At 32.3% G+C, this 21,191-nt stretch overlaps 2 protein-coding genes across 6 annotated transcripts in view; both read left to right on the forward strand.

Annotated features, from left to right (window-relative positions):
* Positions 1 to 17,571, forward strand: part of LOC144853586 (uncharacterized) — a 34,505-nt gene extending 16,934 nt beyond the window's left edge. For 2 of the 5 annotated variants that reach the window (XM_078711299.1, XM_078711304.1), the window contains 6 exons: positions 5,240 to 5,285; positions 5,521 to 5,592; positions 6,696 to 6,766; positions 8,234 to 8,372; positions 8,858 to 8,927; positions 16,091 to 17,571. In XM_078711299.1, the coding sequence (XP_078567425.1) occupies positions 5,240 to 5,285; positions 5,521 to 5,592; positions 6,696 to 6,766; positions 8,234 to 8,372; positions 8,858 to 8,927; positions 16,091 to 16,173 (481 nt within the window). In that variant the 3' untranslated portion in view covers positions 16,174 to 17,571. Of the gene's footprint in view, positions 1 to 5,239; positions 5,286 to 5,520; positions 5,593 to 6,291; positions 6,363 to 6,695; positions 6,767 to 8,233; positions 8,373 to 8,857; positions 8,928 to 9,483; positions 9,554 to 14,210; positions 14,299 to 14,806; positions 15,988 to 16,090 lie in introns of those variants that run through there. The other 3 variants (XM_078711303.1, XM_078711300.1, XM_078711302.1) reach the window with 3 other exon arrangements.
* Positions 17,572 to 17,902: 331 nt separating this feature from the next.
* LOC144853428 (leucine-rich repeat-containing protein 61-like) lies at positions 17,903 to 20,980 on the forward strand. Its single transcript, XM_078711124.1, has 7 exons — positions 17,903 to 18,027; positions 18,441 to 18,536; positions 18,933 to 19,079; positions 19,213 to 19,273; positions 19,667 to 19,887; positions 20,273 to 20,392; positions 20,498 to 20,980. Exons 1-7 carry the CDS (start codon positions 18,003 to 18,005, stop codon positions 20,572 to 20,574), a joined length of 747 nt encoding a protein of 248 aa, XP_078567250.1. The 5' UTR covers positions 17,903 to 18,002; the 3' UTR covers positions 20,575 to 20,980.
* Positions 20,981 to 21,191: the final 211 nt, after the last annotated feature.

The following is a 21,191-nucleotide window of genomic DNA, read 5'->3' on the forward strand; positions in this document are numbered from 1 at the left end:
GTCCTGAAGATGACATAGAATAGAGAAGTGATGGTGGTTGTAAAAACCAAGTTACAATATACTCATTAAAAGGACCGGTTTATATAGTTTTATGAGGGAGCTTTCAACGGACGATGACGGACGACGCATCATTTGAGCTGACCTACTTGTTCATTGTCTGAACCTAGAAACCATGTTGTAACTGTGTGGAACGAGGAAGTGTGTCCCAACGTCCCTGCATGCGTACAATGAATTGACGTGACTTTGTTCAATCGTCGCAAATTGAAAGCGTTCTATCACAATACAGTAGTTACTATACAGCTAACTGTCACAATAAACATAATGCATACTGTTATCACAATCGAAATTTCAATTGGTTTGATTCCTAATGCTCAAACTAGTGTGATGTGCCCAAATATGGTAGCGATATTTCCCAATATGGTGGTGATATGACATCATCATGTCCATATATGGGCATATCACATTTTATTTGTCGAATAAAGTTTGATAGTGTAGACAGAGCTTAAATAGCCTTTATAGTCTATTTACTTAGTTTGAAATATATTTTTCTGGCATGCTTGTTATACTACTGTACTAGTCCTACTGTTAGTAAATGCTGTTTTAGTATAAAGGATTTGAATAAGCCACACTTGAATCATTACAGTTTCACCAAATTCCATTCATAGTCCATGATCTAATCATAGACTAACAAACATTTTAAGTGGTTCTATTATCCCAAACTGTTGGCTAATTATACAATGCTATTGTTTGCTATGCTGAGTATTCTTGGTGAATTCTATTGCAAGAGACTTAGTTCTTTGAATAGGAACTTGTTGAGTAATAGTACTTAGCAAGGCTTCTGCATTTTCTATTATAATTTGATGAAGTGTGAAACATCGAAGACTCATATGGATAGAAAATTAAAACAGAGGTTTCACTGTTTTATTGCAAAACACATTCTTCATTTTGATCTAAAGTCGACTCTCTCAATACCAGACTCTTTAAAAACCCGAAAGTCTTCCAAAAAACAAACTCTTGAGAGGTTAAAACGGTCCTAATTTCTTTTTTTTAACTATTAAAAACACATTCGTACAGTAATACCATAATTTCTAAAAAGCCCACGGGTATCCGGTGTTGAACAGAGTTTGGCTGTTGCAAGAAGACATAGGTAGTGTTTCTGCTGTGTAAAAATAGATGATTAATTGTCCATGTGAATGAATTAGTTTTTCCCCAAAGTTTTGGCAGCAGAAACAGGGGTTTTCTCTGCCAGTTAAATGGCATTCTGAAAGTAACGATTAGAATGTAATTTTAACCGTTTATCGCTGTGCAACTTTTAGCTACAAAGGCGGTTATTTGATTGACCGCCGTTGACCTTTAGTGCATCTTGAACGTTTGACCGCTTGATCGCATTACATCGGGTGATGGTAACATTTTTTCGCCACTGGCCACTCACTGAAACTTGGTGGATGCAAACATTGTTAGTTCAATTTTGTTACAGGATCCGATTCTATTACAATTTGTTTGGGTTGGGTCTGTAGGATTATCATAATTACTGTAAATTAAGGATGTACAATATTACATGGTCTTTAAAATTGAGGATATACAGTATTACATAAACAAGGTCTTAAGTACTGTCTACACTATCAGCTAACTAGTTTGACAAAAAAAGTTTGATGTGCCCAAATATGGTAAAGATATTCTCAAATACGTTAGTGATATGACATCATCGTGTCCATATGGGCACATCTTGTATTTGATATTCTGCTGCCATTGAAAGTCTTATCGGTTTCTTATAGTTGTTACATGGTAAGATTAAGTGGAATGCAAGGGTTAAAATAAGCCTTGATTGTAGTACTATTGGTGGGTATCACCTGCCTCCCTTCCCTCCTCCTAACTTCTCTGTACCTCAACACAACCCAATCCATGTATGCTTGCTGGCCCAGATTATTTTAAAGAATGAATTTAGAATGGAATAGACACTATGATTTTTATTGTTTAGTGCATTGAGGAATGGTGATAATAAACTTGTTACTATTCGTCATTTCACATTAAAAGTAAATTCAACCAATTCATTTTTATTCCTTCGTTCACTATTAGCATTTTATACAATGAAACCATTGTATTAAATTTAGTATTAAATTAAAACTGTTAAGTTAATCCCTAGGGCTATATGCAAATTGTACTAAATACAAATGACTAACCTGGAAAGAATTTTTCTATTACTGTAGTCAATTACCACATTTTATTGTGGTTTCTATTTAGAGATGAAAGTGGATTAATATAAGTATCCAAACATGATTTTAGAAATTGATTTCTTTTATACTATTTTTTTTAGTGAAATTGTAATAATAGTTTACTGTGATGAACAGTACTAAACAACATGTCTATTTACCTAAATATGTTTTTTCTACATAACATAATACACACTTGGTAATGATAAACATGAACCCTTGTTACTGATAAATGTTTGTCAGACCATAGTAACATCTTTGAAAAGCTTTGTTCCCATTTCACAACATTTTTATGCCATACACACACCCCCTACATATGCCACACCCATTCTACACATGCCACACCCATTCTACATATGCCACACCCATTCTACACATGCCACACCCACCACCCACCCTAAACTTGTCACACCCCACCCTACACATGCCACACCCCACCCTACACATGCCACACCAACACTACACATGCCACACCCCCTACACATGCCAACCCCCCTACACACGCCAAACCCCCCTACACACATCACACCCACCCTACACAGTTACAGTACTAGGATATTTTTCATTACGAGTTCAATATGAAGCCTTGTTTTTTTGTTGCAGCGACAATTTTGTGTTGTTGGTTTCTGACAGTAATTATCAGTTTGGCTTGGATGTAATCTCTAACCATTAATGGATAAATTATAATTTAATTCCTTTCCTTTATTAAAAAACATTTAAATTGTCAATTATCCCAGGCATTACTAGTAGTATATAGGTATAATAGTCATTAACATTCAATTCCAAATGCTCTGGTTATCAAAATGCATTTTTATAGAATATATTATAGAAATAATTTTGTACTGTACATTTTATGAAAATATTAGTTGATACAGTATGTTTTCTTTGAAAGAGTACTGTATTAGCAAGTTAATTAGAAAGTGTTACCATCTAAAATGTTACTGTAGTACTGTAATTAATTATTGTAGTCTAGTGGGATCTCTTGTTAATTAAACATCTACAGTAGGAAGATGAGTAACATGCACTCCTTGCCGTTAATTATTATCTAAAATATTCAATAATGTATTAAAGTTCCATAGATGATAAAGTTATATGTACACTGGATTGTAACCCTGTTGTAGGTTTAAATTGTAACTCAAAGTCAACTGTGTCTTTTATATTATCTAACATATTTTTGAAGTTTGCTTTTGAATAAGCTTTTCTAAAAGATAGTCGTTTATTTCCTCCTTTTTGTCAGTCATAAATTTATATGATTACAAAACCCTTAACAATGTTCACCCAGAATTTCCGAAATTCTTTGAGATTAGGCCTACTATAACCAGACATTTTGGATTGATTGTAATTAATAATACTCGTTTTTGTATAGCAATTATTGCACACAGCTTCTAAGCGCTTCACATGATTACCCCAGTCATTTTTTTTATCATACACATACACGGAAACCTACTCCCATAATGAATTCCGACACTCTTTCCACCAATCCACACATCTCAGGCCCTCCTCTTCCATAAATTGCAGGGGAAAAAAATACAACGTAAATAGCACATTAGATTAACTTCAGCACTTATTTCACAATTTTTGGCCCTAGGTTTATCCCTCTATTAAAAAATCTGGCCCTGTTTACACGTAGTTAGTATCAGTAACTGCTGCTAATAAATTGCCATACGTTAGTTAAATTGCAGTAAAGTATTCTCCAGTTTGTAGTAGTAATTTTCGCTATGTTAAGGCCAGTTTACACAGAAACGGTAATAAAAATATAGAATCTATGTTATTCCTTATGACCATTTACTCAAAACACGCAGCGGACAAGCCATTTCTGCTCAGGAGAGAGATTCTACATGGGACAAGCTACAGTATGTGGTTTAAATTTAAATTTCCCTTTAAGCAGATGAATGTTATACCGAGTAAGTTACAGTATACACTGCAATAAATATGATTATCATATCAGATAGGAAATCCTTTACGGTCTAATTCAGTTCATAATTCATACTGATTATATCGGAAATTAAAAGGGTGTGATGAGATCAATAGAATCTGAAGAAATGCAAGGTGACAGGTTTGTGTACTGGCTGCCGGTTGCTATCATTATATCACAGCTTGTATTCATTTTTGCATAGAGACATCAACACAGACAGTGTAGTGGCATAATGAGGGATTTGGACTAGCATGTAAGAGGCATGGGTTCAAAACCTCTATGTGCCATATTGCTTATCGTTAGGCAAGTTACTCTCATTGCCTCATCCTTCGAATGGGATGTAAATTTGTTGGTCCTGTGTACATGTATGAGCATATTCATAATAAAATGAAAAATAATATGATATACTGTAGTTTATTATTAGTAATATAGTTAGTAATAGTAAGAAGTATTTGAATAATGCTTTATATGCAGTACCATTGTCTCTTGAATATTCATAAAGGATATTGCTATTCTTCTCACCAGTGTTATTTGAAAATTAGATTGCCCTGGATAGAATACTTATATCCTATTAACATAATATACACTAGAAGCAAGGCCATCGGGACACTGAGCTCGCCTTGCCAAGATAGGAACTTGTAACAGTCCTTTGATCTTATGTCTGGCTGCGACAAATACCAACAGTGAGTATGTACTATGTACATATTCTCCGTGCTGTGGTGTCCGTTAGGAGGGCGTGGAACTGATTGTGTCGCAGCCACAGTTAAACCCATTGATCTCCGGAGATCAGCATCCTGTTGTTAGATTTCCTTGCTAGAAGTTACATAATACTACTGTAGTAAATTTGTCTAATTGTAATGAAATGTTAAAATCCAATTACTCAAGTAATATTATGTACTGTATTTAATAGAGTCGCAATGTAATAAAAATATATTATTTTTTACTGGAAAAATATTTCCATACAAAATTAATTTACAAACAGTTTATTTTGAATGCTTTAAATGATAAGTTGGACACATTGATATCCACAGACAGGGTACCATAATGTCTGGTTTAAAACAATACTTTTGTTGTCGTCACTCTTTCAAACTCGCATATTATTTTTATGTTATAGGATGAGGAAAGTATTGGAAAACCGTAGCAATACAGATGATGAGAAGGTAAGTAAACTATCAAACTAGTTTGACAAAAAAAGTGTGATGTACCCAACTATGGTATTGATATACCGTACCCAAATATGGTAGTGATATGACATCATCATGTTCATATATCAGCACATCATAAACTTTGATAATGTAGATTGAGCTTTATACAATTTTGATAAAAGGAATTTCATGATTCAGTTTTCCCCTACAATAAGCAAATTATTTCAAAGTACTTGATGTTTGTTTCCAGATTGCTTCTTTGGAGGAACAAGTACAAAAGTTAAAGGAAATTGCAGAGGAGACTGACCGCAAATTTGAAGAGGTAACCATGGCAACAAATGAGATAATAATTTACTAGATAATGAATAATTGTAATTGACGAAAATTCAGTACGACACTGATATTGGGCGAAAAATAGTTTGAACAATTAATAGTATCTGCATACTTTCTTGGCCTTTGACAACTTTACAAGTGTTATTTGGAAAGACCACTAATGAATACTGAAATACTTCATTTGTCCATTATCATAATAAAATAACAATAGAAATTCTTCTTAAAGATTGACAAATATTAGTATGATAAAAAAACAGATAAATATAAAATACACAAAAATTAATATATAGAATACACACACATTATTGCACAAAACTTAAGTTTTAAAATGCGGTCACTACCAATGTTGGCTAGTTTTAGAGCTACCTTCCTATTCGAACCACAGCACAAATATGCAAATTACAACGTATGCAAATTAACAATACATCTGCAATCGCTACTCAAATGCAATAGTTTTTGTAACATGAATAACAAACTACAGTACATTAAAACAGACAAACAAAATTATTTTCTGGATACAAACCACGCATTTATATACTTGGAACATATTTTTATCAAATGTGTTATTGACCATCGTCTATAATATAATACCATTCCTGTTGGTACATGTACAGTACGTCTTTTCTGGAACATTTTTTTGATTTTTTTTTCATCAATGAAATGTTTGTTTTTCCCTCCTACTCACTAGGTGAGTAACAAGAATAAGATACTTGAAGCTGAAAATGATAGGTATGATGAACAACTTAGCGTTGCTAAAAGGTGAGATTATGGTTTTGATTACATAATACACGAAGGCAGAATTGGTAGGATTAGACGAAACAGATATTATTCTGGTGATTATGAAATCGAATTTGACTTGCAAATGAACAAAATTTGTTTTCAGTACAAATTTATATATTCTTTAAACATAAAATAATTTTAAAATATAAAGTCTATTTCGTGCCTAACTTACCTGGATAAACCGACAAATGCCATATTCTCCTCGAGGAGCAAAATAACCAGAATAGATGTCTGTTTGTCTAAATCTACTGATCCTGCCTTCTTTTTTATTTCGAGTAAATAAATACATGTTTTCATACTATTAAAATCTAGGTGCAGCGAAAGTTGACCGTAACAGAAGGTGAATTGGAGCGTACTGAAGAGCGTGCCAGTCAGGCAGAAAGGTTAGGCGCTGTCACAGCAATAGTTTGATAACGCACTGCCGTTTTACAGTAGATTTGCATGTGCTGTTCTTCTTAGTGATTGTTCTAAAACCGCAGCAGCATGGATTTCGACACACGCTTGAGATTTAGCAACAATCTTCATGGAGTTAATAGTATCACCAGTAATAATAATAACCATCATCTTAATACATTTCTAATTTTAGCATTTTTTACAGCTTACTAAGTCTGGATACCAAAGCATTCCCCTACTTACGTGCAAGGAAAATACCATCTAACATTTAGTCCGTACATACACTTTTATTATAGGGTGTTGAATTGTGGAAGTAACAAATAATAATACATTTTACTGTTCTTCATAAACGCATGATTTACGAATTAATTTAGTGACGTTTATTACTAATCAATATCCCCATTGCAAAGTGACATTCCATTTAACTTTACCGCCATTTTGTGTCTTAGTACAGTACCTTATTTGGTCCAATATTTCCATTTAAACATGACTACAGTACCTGGCACCATTTTGTTTCTGTAGGAACTTTTTGGTCCAAAATATCCTTTTAAACATGACCACCATTTTGTGTCCAAGTGCCATATTGACCCAATATTTCCATTTAAACATGACCACCATTTTGTGTTGAAGCGCCATATTGGTCCAATATTTCCATTTAAACATGACCACCATTTTGTGTCCAAGTGCCATATTGGTACAATAATTGTCCATCTAAACCTGTCTACCGTTTTGTGTACATAATAATTTATTATTTGACCACCATATTGTGTTCATTACTACCTTATTTGGTCAATAATTGTCCATTTAACTTTAGTGTTTGAATGTTTTAACTACAGTCTTTTCTCTTACAGCATCCATTAATGTAGAAATACGGTTTAGTTCTAACATGTTTTTTCATAATTAACATAACCATAGATGATTGAGCAAGAATATGTTTTCATTGTTTAATGATGCGTTTATTTAATATGAATTAACATGATTTAGGGCATAATAATGTTATTGCATTGTTATAATACATGTTTGACACATGTTAAATCTTAACACATAATGTTATTTAATAATATGGTTTTGGTTGTTTTTACTAGAAATATGTTTTTAAAATGTTTTTTGCTGTATGTACAGTACAGTTTATATGCTGGTTTAGAGCAAACCAGAACACTAGACTACGTGGCTATTGAGTCTAACAGTCATTCTGCAAATGTTCAAGCATATTCAGAATGACTTTTTAACTCGATAGCTGCATATTCTAGTGGCGCGTTGGTAAAAAAACATTATCTGCTAACCACGCCTTTTTTCTGATACAGCCATCGTCTGTTTATAATATCTCAATTATTAAAAAAAAAATTTGGGGCAATATTCTAAATTTTGGATGTACAGTTTTGAAGGAATTGACTACTGCAGTGTAAATTTCATTGAATCAACAAATTTAAAAACCATATTATATTTGTCGTCAACAGCAAAGTGCAGGAGTTGACAGAAGAAACATCACTCCTACAAAACCAAGTCAAGGAACTGTCGAGGGCTGAGGAGACTGCCAGCGAGAAAGAGGACATGTTTGAAAAGAAAATTAAGGAACTTTCATCAAAGATGACAGAGGTTTGTTAATGTTGATGTGAATGAGAGAATGAGTTTAGAGTTAGTAGTTGATTTCCAGGAGTGTTTATGGATTAAATAATCACTGGTGAATGTTTGTTTCTTGTTGCCCAGTTCCCACTTCTTTAACAGCTAAATGTTATATGAACAGAACTAAAGCCGCAAAAATATGTGCAGATTCTAAGTGGATGCTCACTTTTTTTCGCTCCTTATAAATAACTTTGTGCCCTTGTTCCTTTATACACCATTTATGTTTCCATTGTTAATTGTTACCTTAGCTGTTCAGGGAATATGCATCCTTCCTGTCATAAAAGGTTATAGTTGCATAGTCTCTGGTATTATTACATGGATTATACATTTTAAATTTGGTTCTTGTGTTGTCAATGTTTTGTTGAAGGCTGTCCCATTATTGGCAAAAACTTCCATACTTTATTGTTTGATTGGATACCTTATTTACCTGCCTAAATCAAAATGCTTTTTGTTTATAGTCCGAGACAAGAGCCGAGTTTGCAGAGAGGTCTGAGAAAACAATCCGTGTCACTATTGATCAGTTGGAAGGTATGTTCCTCTTTTCACTCTTCTTCATTTTACATTCATGTGCGTTGTGTGAATGCAGGTGATTATCAACGTTATTCAAATTAGTAATTTGCATGTGTGGATATAGAAAGCCATTTTCCAGGAAGTATGTTAGTATTGTCTAAGTACTGTTGGTGTAAAGCCTAGTCTCCACTAACAAACTTGCGGGTAAGCTTGTGGTTTTTTGCAAACGAAAGTTTGATCAAGTCTCCTAGTGTAGACTAGGCTTAAAGGATGTAATAATGTTTCATTGAAAAAGTTATATTCAAATAAAATTACTGTAAATAACTAGATAAATGCACAGTGTGTAGTGTTTAGATAAATTTTCACAATATTTCGGGATTTTTGCACCATTTTTTAATCCTAGTTTATATCTGAATGGTTTAAATGGTTAGCCATTTTCATTGAACTGGCTAAATATGTTGGGGTCAAAGTTTACAGGTCATAAAATACAGAATTTCAAAAATTTGAAATGCAAAGGAAAATTTTAAACTAAACACCACATTTTGCATTTTTGTTCTTGCTTCTATCCTGGTAGATAAATTTCAAACACTGAGAAAAATGACAATTTGCCGTAGGTGCAAAAAGAGAGTTATGGGAAGAAGCTAGTGAGTATGATCACTGTTGCGCTTGTTCCTGTAAACTTTGACCTGCTAATTAAATTGGTGAACTTTGACCCACTAATCATATTTGCAGTTGAGAAAATATTGGTTTCAATATTAAAAAATATGGACGGTTTTTTTTTTGTCTTTGAAAATTAACCTAATGTTGAATAGTTTTTGCTGTGTTCAAAATACAGTATATTGTGTATGTATGTAAAGCCAGAGTAGTAGTAGTAATAATAAGGTTGTATCGTTGTGTTTACGTGTTAAGACCAGTGAGTTTATAGTTATATACAGTATATGTGTTACGGTATAACTATTAGTACAGTTATAATTAAGTTTTTTATATATAAGTTAAATTTTAACAGTTAATATTTTCATATCACTACCACCACCACTACTGTTCTATAAATATCTCTTTTCTATATTTTCTTTCAATTATGAATTTGTTTCTATTGAACGTTTTAATATATATAAGTTTATTTTACATTCATATGATTTTTTCCCTAGCCTGTTTTTCTTATTGTTTGTTTTAAATACAAAAAAAAATGCTTTGTGTTTTTTATTGTAACCTCTTTAATGAGGAGAGAATCCAGTGCAAAATTTGAGTGTGAGAATGGTTTTTTGAGTGTTGCTCTTATTTGAGTGTTACTCTTATTTGAGATTGCACCAGATTGCATGCTAAAATAACCACTGTTTGCTAACATATATTCAAACCTCTGCTGTGTACTATTAAGGACATGTAGGTTTAGAATGTTCCTGTTTTTTTTTCACAATGCTACAATTTGCATCAAAAGGAGGTCTTAATATTAAGCATGTGACTAGAAAATTACCCAGTAAGCATTGTACTCTGCCTCTGTATCCTATATAACCCAGGCATGTCCATTATTTCAAAAATCTATTTTCAAATTTTCATTTCCACATTAACTTTGACACAATAGATTTTTATTAGGTAGATATTTTAGAATGTTTTAATTTAATGAGAGATTTTAAAGCAAGTAATCAAATTACAGGGGTCAGGCTTATTAAACTCGCTTAGCAAAAATATTTATTTTTCAAATAATGGGTCCCTGTCTGTTACTGTAATGTAGCCCTGATCATTAAAATAAATTATTAGACTGTATACCAATGTAAATCATAAACTAATGTAGTACAGTAAGTTTTATAGGCATGATTCACACATAGAATAGGAAAATTAATATTTATATAGGTACAATTCACACACAGAAAAGAGTTACATAGGTTACTATATCTATAGGTACGATTCACACACAGAATTGTAGTTACATAAATCTATAAGTACAATTCACAAACAGAATTGTACATACATCTATACTGTAGCTACGATTCACACATAGAATAGTAGTTACATAGATTACTATATCTATAGGTACGATTCACACACAGAATAGTAGTTATATAAATCTATAGGAACAATTCACACACAGAATAGGAGTTGCATAAATTACTGTATTTATAGGTACAATTCACACACAGAACAGTAGTTACATAAATTACTATATCTATAGTACGATTCACACACAGAACAGTAGTTACATAAATCTATAGGTGTGATTCACACACAGAATTGTAGTTACATAAATGTATAGGTATGATTCACACACAGAATAGAAGCTGCATAAAATTACTATCTATTCACACAGTTCATAATTTGAATACATCCTAAGACCAGCCCTTCCCAACTATATGTAGTTATTTATTTTCTATACTTCCCCTCATCAAGCTCATAATTGTCGTAAACCGATTCTTCATAAACAGCCTCTAATTTCACATGTCTGATAAATTACTTAAAATTCCTGGTGTTGGTTTTCAGTTGAGGAATGATACAAACAAAGCATCTGTTTTTGCACGATTTTATCACTTTTTATTTCTTTTCAAATTTTAGAACATAAAAATGCCATTTTTTAAATTTAATAATCATCATAACTACAGTATAATATTAATTATTATTGTCACCTATTATCACATAAATCTTAAATATAATGTAGGAATGTTTTTATTATTTAAAATATATAAGAATTATCATATATGGTATAGATCGTCATCATCAAAAACTATTAAATCTTAAATGTAATTTAGAAATTCTGTAATTTCATGTCGAACTGTCAAAATTAGCTTCAGTCTGTGGGATTTGAATTGCAGTTTAAACTGCTTGGAACCCCTATTCAGGGGACATGTATGAGAGGCAATATATGTTTTAACACCAAGGCCAACCCCTATTCAGGGGACACTAGTTGGGTCCTGAAGGTGTCCTCTAAATGGATGTTCTACTGTAAATTTATTTGATTGTGAAATAATATTTGTAACTAACCACAAGTTTTTTAATAATTTTGGTAATAATCATAGATCAATTTAGTTTGTTGTGTTGAGAGGTTGGAGAAAACAGTTTTGTTTTGAAAAAATACAGTAAAATACAAAATACAGTATACAAAAATTGATGTCAAAATATGAGAAAAAACAGGTTTATTAAATTCAGTATTAAATATAAATTATAAAAATCATCCCTATCCTTAAAGATGTTTTGTCCCTTTATATGATTTTCATATTCAAAGTCGGATTTGTTTGTGTTTTTGGGGACAATACATCTTTAAAAAAGACTTTCGCTATAGTAAACTATAAAATATAAATATATCCATTTTGTAGTTACTATTCATTCATAACCAGTAATATTATTTTTGTTATTCCATTACAAAAGAATTGTTATTAAAATGTTTTAATGAATAATTTTCATGGCATGTTCATGTATACATTACATTATTAATTCACTGTAAAACGCAACATAATTATAAAGTGTAAACACAACTATGCACGCTCAACCGTAATCGTTAGCTATGTTCAAACGCCCTCAATTGATATCTGCATGATTTTGTGGAAAATTGACAACAAACAAACATCCAAACTGCATGGTGTGATCATAGATTATAGACTTTAATATTGTGTTTTTGTGGAGAAAAGATTAAAAATAACTTCAAATAAAAACTATGATCCAGAATTGTGAAGATGAAAGACAAGACGAAGGTAATAACTTTGATTATTCCGTGTGAAAAAAAAAATACTACATATTTAAAACTCTCACAAATACCAATACAGAGAGATAAAATACCCAAGTTTTAAATCATTTTTAACCAATCGCAGGTTCGTTATTTTTTTTTTGTGCGAAAAAAATTCCTTGCATTGCATTCTATTGGGAAACTAAACTTTCCACTTTTTGATACATTTGTTTTTAATAATAATAATATTCATTCTTATATAGCGCTTAATGCACAAAACATTTAAGCATTATTATTATCTTCACATTATTATCCCGGTCATTTTTAAAAATCAAATATGTATGGAAACATATCCCATAATGCAGCAGCTAGTTTGTCATCTTACTGTAGAGAACTACCAGTTGGATAAAGTATACAATAATAGGTAGATGAAGAAATCAAACATTAAATAACAGACAGTCAATAATGTTTAAATCTACAATCAGTTCAATAATAACAAAATGTAAATGGCCCAGTTGAACTTGGTGTCGTTGTCTGATGTGTCGGTAATATCAATGTCTGTAGTAGTCGAATATTCTATTGATCGGCATGAACATTTGTAAAGTTCTGCCTACACTATCAAACTTTATGTGAAAAAAAATGTGATGTGCTCATATATGTACATGATGATGTCATATCACTGGCATATTACCACCTTATTTGGGCACATCACACTTCGTTTGTCAAACTAGTTTGATAGTGTAGACAGAGCTTTAGATTGCCTTATTAGCTTTTAAATACTTACAGTTACAAAAAACAAACTTATCTTTATAAATAACTTCAAAAAAATAAATTGTCTCGGAAAGTCAAAGTAATATGTTCTACCCATTTTGGAGTTTTGTTCAAATATTTGTTGAATTTTTTTTGTATTTATTTTATATGTATATTATGATTTAATGATAAATTTCATAATCAAAAATCATAACATAATAGGTTCATAATTGAATGTAAATGCACTATTCATGAAATGATACATTCATAAAACTAATGTTCTGTTTTACTCAGTAAAAAATAAACTTTATTCTGAAATAAATATTGCAGTTAATCTTGAGTGAGTGGCTAGTTGAGTGGTTAAGGCAGGGGTGGCGTAAACTATTGCCATAAAATCCATCCATCCTGTAATTTCCGAATTACTCGCTGTTGGATGCGTATATAAAAAAACTCCTCGAACATTTTTTTGATAGTAGTCTTCTTGGATAATAAGGATGTAAAACTAGTAGCCTATTTACAGTTCTGTACTGTATGTATACTTTGCCCAGTATCATAGGCAAATTCTATAATACAGAGTCACATAAGCCTAACCTTAACATATATGTAGGTACCACATGTGATACATGTGACATTGTATTACAGAATTCGCCTATGATACTGGGCAAGTTATGCCATATTTCGAGATACGAGAATCTGATAAAACGGTAGGTCCAGTGCTTACATGTGCACTTCAAAGTACCCAACACATCTTTCGAACTGTCGCTGTTGTGGGTGTGTAGAAGGTCTAATCCCAATTTTGTTAGAATTATTATATCTAATATTATTTCTATAATTATATGCTTGAAAATTACAAAAATTGAGGATATCTAATCTAACATAATATCATTTTATATCTTTTCCAGATGATCTTGAGAAAGAGCAAAAAAAATATGAAGCGGCTAAACAAGAATTGGATAACCTACTTCTAGAAGTTAATGCTATGTAAATAAGGTTAGTTTGAACACATTATGTTGTTAGCTAAAGCTCTGTCAACACTATCAAACTTTATGTGACAAAAAAATGTGATGTGCCCATATATGGACATGATGATGTCATTTCACTACCATATTTGGGCATATCACCACCGTATTTGATCACATCACACTTTTTGTGCCAGAATTTTAGGCCTACTGGGAACTATGGAATATCAACATGAACGAAATTTGTACTGCGAATTGTGTTTAAACTACTGCAGTGGGGTGGGGAGAGGTACCCGTTCCGGGGCGGTTATTTCTTGTAGTTGGCCATAAGCCTATGTGATACATGTGACAATGTATTACAGATTTTCCTATGATACTGACATACAGTATAATGCCATATAAATGAGAATCGGATGGCAAAATAAGATAATCATAAACATACTGGAAAATGTTAATTACTGAAAATGGTTGCAGGCTTACCTGTGCAATTTGTTTTAATTTTGTTATTATAATTTGCTGATTTTTTTTTTATCTTTCAGTTATACGTGGCAAGCATAACACCTCGAGAACAAGTGACCAACTTATTTGTAGACATAGATTGTGTTTAGAAAAAATGTTGTGCAAGTGTTAAGAGTTAATAATGACAAAAAGCACATGGAGTCAAACACTCTTATTTTCTATTTTTATTATTGTTTTTTTTGTGCTTATTTTCCATCTTGCTTGCCGGTCACCAATGTACCGGGGTTGCTTGACCAATTGACCAAATGATGGAATTACAGGACCAATGATATGTCTGGTTCTTTTTTTATATATATATATATAATAAAAGTGATTGATTAAAAATGTTTTATATTACACAATTATATTTGTGTGTTTTTCCTAGTTAATTAATTTCTACCCAATTCTGTAAACATATTCCTACAGGCAATTGATTTTTTTTCTAGAATTTAAGAAAATAATTATTAATTATTTTGTTTGCATTTTGTCATTATCTGCCAATGTAGGAACATGTAGTCCATTTGCTTACAAATGATAGAAAATCTTGTAATTTATATATACTGTGTTTATTGCCTACAATATAGTGTAATTTGTAGATATGGCTTTTTCCTATCAAGCCTGAATCAACATATTAAATTAACTTTTATTAACTTTTTGATCATGTTATATGAAAAATAAATACATTTTTTTGAAAAAAATAAGTAAAGCCCTTTCACACTAAACAAATTCTATCAAATTTATTTGAACAATTATGACTAAATCCTATATGTTTAAATTTAACTAACAAATTGCTTTTTTACTGTTTTTATGTGATTTGATATGTAATGTGATACCACGCCCATTTATGGACACCTTTTTTCCTCACAAGTTTGGTAGTGTGGACTGGGTTTTGCAATAGTTTTACGCAAAATTATACAAATTATTGTCTGAGTATATTGATAGACATTCCATGGTAAAATTAGGTATAGATAATATAACTTTGTAGGAAAAAGATTTAATAAATAAAAACGTCCGTCTGTAGAGGGCGATAGACCTAATTAAGCTTGATGTGCGGTCATTCCTAGGGTGCTGTATAGGGTAGAAGCATATGGTGGTGGTGGTAGTATTAATAAAACAATGTCAACATACATTTTGCATACATATATGTACGTAGAATATATATTGTGATTTTTAACATTTTCCTCTAATATTTGCTTGGTTGCTTTTGTGCTAATTATATTTATGTTTTTATCAGTGCTTCTGCAATTTATTTCTATCTATCCTTCTCTTGCTATATTTTTACATTCATTTTTTTTTTCTTTTCGCTTCTTTACTCTGCCTTACAGATGAGTTGTTCATGGAGAAGGAGAAGTCCCGACGGGTTGCTGATGAGTTGGATCAGACCCTTGCTGACTTGAATGCTATGTAAATCTATACTACTATCAATCTATTTGACAAACTTTCTATACTTCTGTAAACATCTTTTATCATCTCTTCTACTTATCCTGGTTATGGTAGAAATCCAATGAAATTTTTCGGGAGTACCAGCATGTTCTGTACTTGAATACAAATTTCTATATTTGTTGAATTTTTTTTCATTTATTTTTTAAATATTACACTCCAGTGATGCTGTGTAGGGGGTAGGGATTCCCTTCCTCCATGGTTCCCCACCCCCGGGAATAGTTAGTCCGAAAAATTGTTATCAACTGTGTAATAAGGGAAAGTTTAATCAGGAATTGGAAAGCATAAAGAACGCTATGAAAAGATAATTGGACGACGACAGAGCTTTAGGTTAGATAACGTGTAAATGTAGGCTTTAGTGGCACCCATAAGCTAAAATTATTTAAAAAAAGAAAAAAAAATATTGATTAAATATTGTAGGCACTGCACATGGAGCATTGATTAAAACGACATTTGTGTTGTTGACGGTAAAACTAAATATATCTGGGTATCATTTCACGTATCAGTATTACAATAAAAAAACATTCATAAGCCATGTTCCGGCCGATATTTTCCAGTTCTTTGTACACTATTTATGTATTCATTTTGTTTAGGTTATGTATTTTGACAGCTGAATAATAATTAACAGAATTACCCTTCCCTCAATAAATTGATCTCCCTGATTTATTGATTACTGTAACTTGTGGTATCATCGACCAATGAGCAGACTCGTTCTGTGATGGTACGTTACCAAGTACCAACCCTTCCTATAACAGTTCTTTTAGTATCACTGTGTCCATAGGCCTACATGTTAATACAGATAATAATCATATATAAATATTTTTTTTTTTCATACAGTAATTTTTATTCCAAAGATGTTGTCTGTAGCTGTAATGTATATGATGTTAGAATACCTAATTCAATCTTTGAAATAATTTTTCTTTATTTTTTAATTAATTTAACGCTATATTGAGTTAATAGAACTAACTGCTTGGTCTCGTGCAGTGTTTTCAGTAGGCAGTTTATATCTGGAACTATTGTAGATTTTACCAAGAAAAAATCAGCTAGGTTATTAAAAGCAAAATTATCTATGTTTAAAATAAAATCCCTAGTTTGTTTCTTTTTCGTTGTGATTATTAATTGAAACGTTTTATCACCAAACGTTATCTAGTAGGTTAAAGGTTAAACGATATTCTTTCACGTAATTGCAACAAGATTGTATTTATACATTTGTGAACTTATAGTTCGCATTATCATGTAGTCTATGTTTTCCCGTTTACGATGATTAAGAATGAACGAACAGAGGGTGTGAAAACCTAGTCCCCTGTTTATATTTTAGCCTACACAGTCGCCCCGTTTGAGCAAACTAATAAAAGTAATTAATACATTATTGTCTTGTTTCTTTTATTTGTTTCCGAATGTTTTGCATTATTTAAGGGGCTGAAAAAGAGGGTTGGGCATCCTATTTTGACAACTAAAATGAAATTATGAACAACTTTAGCATGCTCCCCAGGACTTTTGATGCATTACTAATGTTATGTGGAAGACTATGACCTGAGTTTTCTTATAATTAAATATAGCAAACATACAAGCAAATGTTTTTTTGAGAACTGATTGACCAAATTGCAGAGAGAACAACAAATATTGAAATAATAGATATATAATACTCTCCTGACCCGTGATCTATATAATAGGTGGCGCTATACAACTTGTTTTAGAATAAATATAAAATCCACAGCGACGTCGTCAAACAAACAACAAACGGACTGCATGAATTGTTCATAAAATTAATAACTATGACTGAGCCAGACCTTTATAATGGCTGAATTTACAGAAAGAGAAAGTATGGTTTGTAATGCAGTTATGATAATAATCTCCTTTTAATGAATAGATAAATAAACCACATTGTCGTAGCCTAGCTAGGCCTAGAAAGCTAGCTAGCTAGGCATACCCACCCTCGTCCATGCATTCTCCACAGTAAGTCAGTCAAAGTACTGTAGCTAGATAGACACTACTAATATTATTAGAGGGTATGCCTAGACCCTACACTGTAGGATTAGGCTCTAAACTATGTACTAGACCCTAGCGTAGGCCTACCTCGATCTGCCTAAACAATTATTAATATAAATGCAAGGTAAGCCAGTTTTGGCAACTCCGATTAAAAAATTAAAACTGTTTTAAATTGTGGCCAAGACACACACATGCTCAAACATAAATTATAATTTATAAAATAAACATTGAAAGTTCCTTTTTTAGATGATGCAGTTGAGACCATTACTGTTGAAGTACTGAAAAGAGTTTCAGGAGAATTTGATGTTACTAGTATTCATTATTTGAATTTTAAACAAAAAGGTAACAACACAATCAGGTTACCGCTCAGACAAATTACATCGACCATTAATAAACCAAAACAAATTCCAATAAAATCCAGCGTTTTCCATGAACGTCCACCAATGAATTACTCCAATGAACTGCACCAAATGGACTGCAGTATAACCATTCAAGATCACTGGGCATAGCGTAGACCTTCAAGGCTTCAAGGTCACTCACATGAAGAGAGAAAGTTGTGGTGTGTGTCGTCCACACTTGTGCGCAAATTGCAGGTTATTCCCCCATTACATTTACATCACTGGTTGTTTCATCGTACCCTGGTTCATTGGACTTCACTGTGGTTCATTATTGTGGTTCATTGTGCTTCATTGGGGTGTTTAATTATTAATTTATTTTTTTTACACGATATTTGTGCAGGCATCAAGGACCTAGGTTACATCAGGCATTGTGAGAATATTGAAAGGTTGGATGTCTCTCACAACTGTATCACAAGTCTGCTACCAATCAACAAGCTAAAGCAACTTACTGATCTCAACATATCAGCCAATCAAATCACAGATTTAGGTGAGTAAAACAACATTTTGTTGGTAGAATTATTAGTGAAGCCATCAGCAAAAAGGTTGGAATGTGGTAGAGAACAGGGCAACTCTAAAATCAACCTCAAAATATCTACTTTTACAACATTATTCATTTTCAGAGCCAGTTGCTTGTCTAGATAGTTTACAATCTTTGAATGCTGCTGGAAACTTGATCAACAGGTAAGCATTAACTAAGATTTACGATGTCAAGTTGTAATGTTGTCCATCACGCGATACCATTTGTGACGTCGCACACTGCACTCCATACCTCTCGATAATAGATAGAGGGTGCTGTGACCTAAAAAAAACATCAGCTCCTGTTTTTTAAACTAAAGCCTTGTCTACACTATCAAACTTTCTGTGACAAAAAAATGTGATGTGTCCAAATATGGTAGTATAGTGGTATGCCTAAAGATGGTAGTGATATTACATCTTCATGTCCATATATGGGCACATCACATTTTTTGTCACATGAAGTTTGATAGTGTAGACAAGGCATTAGATGTTGGCATGTATGCAGATTCTAATAATAAGATAATAATGATGTTATATGATTTTCTTTCTTTAATTCAGTTTTGACAGTGTGAGCAAACTAGCTGGCCTTGAATTCCTTAAAACATTACGACTCCAAGACATTGTGAAAAAGTTGGACAATCCAATATGCAAAGATCAAAGTTACACCTCAACAATGTGTTATCTGCTGCCCTCACTGCTGACACTTGATGGGAATAGGCTTTCAGGTCCAGGTAGCGACTTATTCAAATTGTGCCAAGAAATCGATGCCTGCTTTGAGGGTATGTGTGATTGTTGGATGTAGCATAGAAAAACTTGACCTTGATGACTTATTAAAACTTGGCTCCCACTTGGTCACAACGCAACCACGTAGGTGCAACACAAGTGAGTTGACCAATCACAGGGGACATTTTGGATGCTCCATCACATCAATAACTGTGGGCTTACTTCTTTACATTGCATCCAAGCTGGAACCAAGCATGTCAGATATAGTATAGATATAGCTTCATTTACACTTATATTTATAATTTCGGCTTTGTTTTCGAACCCTGTAACTTATAATAAATAAAAATAGGACTAATACCACTTTATATCCAGGTGGCATAAATAATTAATGCGTTTTAATTAGAGTATACTAATTATACCAATTGAATATTTTTTCCCCAGCACCACGAGAAGGACCGATTCGAGAGTCTCCACTACCAGTTCCATGGGTTAATGATGTCATGTCGTCTAAGAAACCATCTGAAGATACAAACGTGTTACAAATTGAACAAAATATTAGAGGTACGGTAAATAATCAATACAATCAAACCAGTTTACGTGTATTATTTATTTATTGGGGGTTACTAGTTAATTAAATATTCTAATCTATTTTTTTCAAATTAACAGATATTCTTGCGGATTGTCATAATTTGAACAAACAGGCAGAGAATAGCATTGCATTGACTATGGAGTCTACAAAGTAGTAAAAATAGTTTAGCTGCTCATGTAATGTGAAAGCGCTGTCTACACTATCAAACTAGTTTCACAAAAAGAGTGTGGTGTGCCCAAATATGGTAGTGATATAAACAAATATGTTAGTGATATAACCGAATATGGTAGTGGTATGACATCATTATGTTGGTGTAGAGACTGAAAGAGAACATTACAGAGAAGAGAATGACATTGTATGGAAAACGCCTCGAGTAAAGGAGATTACTATTCTCTTTGTGTTATGATGACAGTAGACCTCCATAGTTCATTACAGTAATATTGTAGTCACGCCGCCAATAAAACTGTGATAATGTAATACAAAATCGGACGAGTAGATGTTTTATCCATTTAGTAATTAAATAAATAAATTATTATTAAATAAATTTTATTTGTACTGTACTCCTTTTCACATGATTCACTCATCAACACACATACTGAGGTCTCTCTATCAATTTAATTAAAGGATTAATTAAAATAGTGTACACTGCTCACTCTTCTAGATTAAAAGTACATTTATGAATTAGTTTTTGTTCTATCTTGGGGTGACTTTCTTGAATTAAAATTTATAAATTGCACAATTTCTTTAGACTTCTGTATAGCGCCCTCTATA

The sequence above is a fragment of the Antedon bifida genome, chromosome 10 (assembly GCF_963402885.1).
Source record: "Antedon bifida chromosome 10, ecAntBifi1.1, whole genome shotgun sequence".
Lineage (NCBI taxonomy): Eukaryota > Metazoa > Echinodermata > Crinoidea > Comatulida > Antedonidae > Antedon > Antedon bifida.

Coding starts and splice junctions, on each gene's coding strand:
- LOC144853428 (XM_078711124.1), top strand. CDS start 18,003: ATGGCTGAATTTACAGAAAGAGAAA. Junction 19,080..19,212: donor CAATCAAATCACAGATTTAG/GTGAGTAAAACA, acceptor ATTCATTTTCAG/AGCCAGTTGCTTGTCTAGAT. Junction 19,274..19,666: donor GCTGGAAACTTGATCAACAG/GTAAGCATTAAC, acceptor TCTTTAATTCAG/TTTTGACAGTGTGAGCAAAC.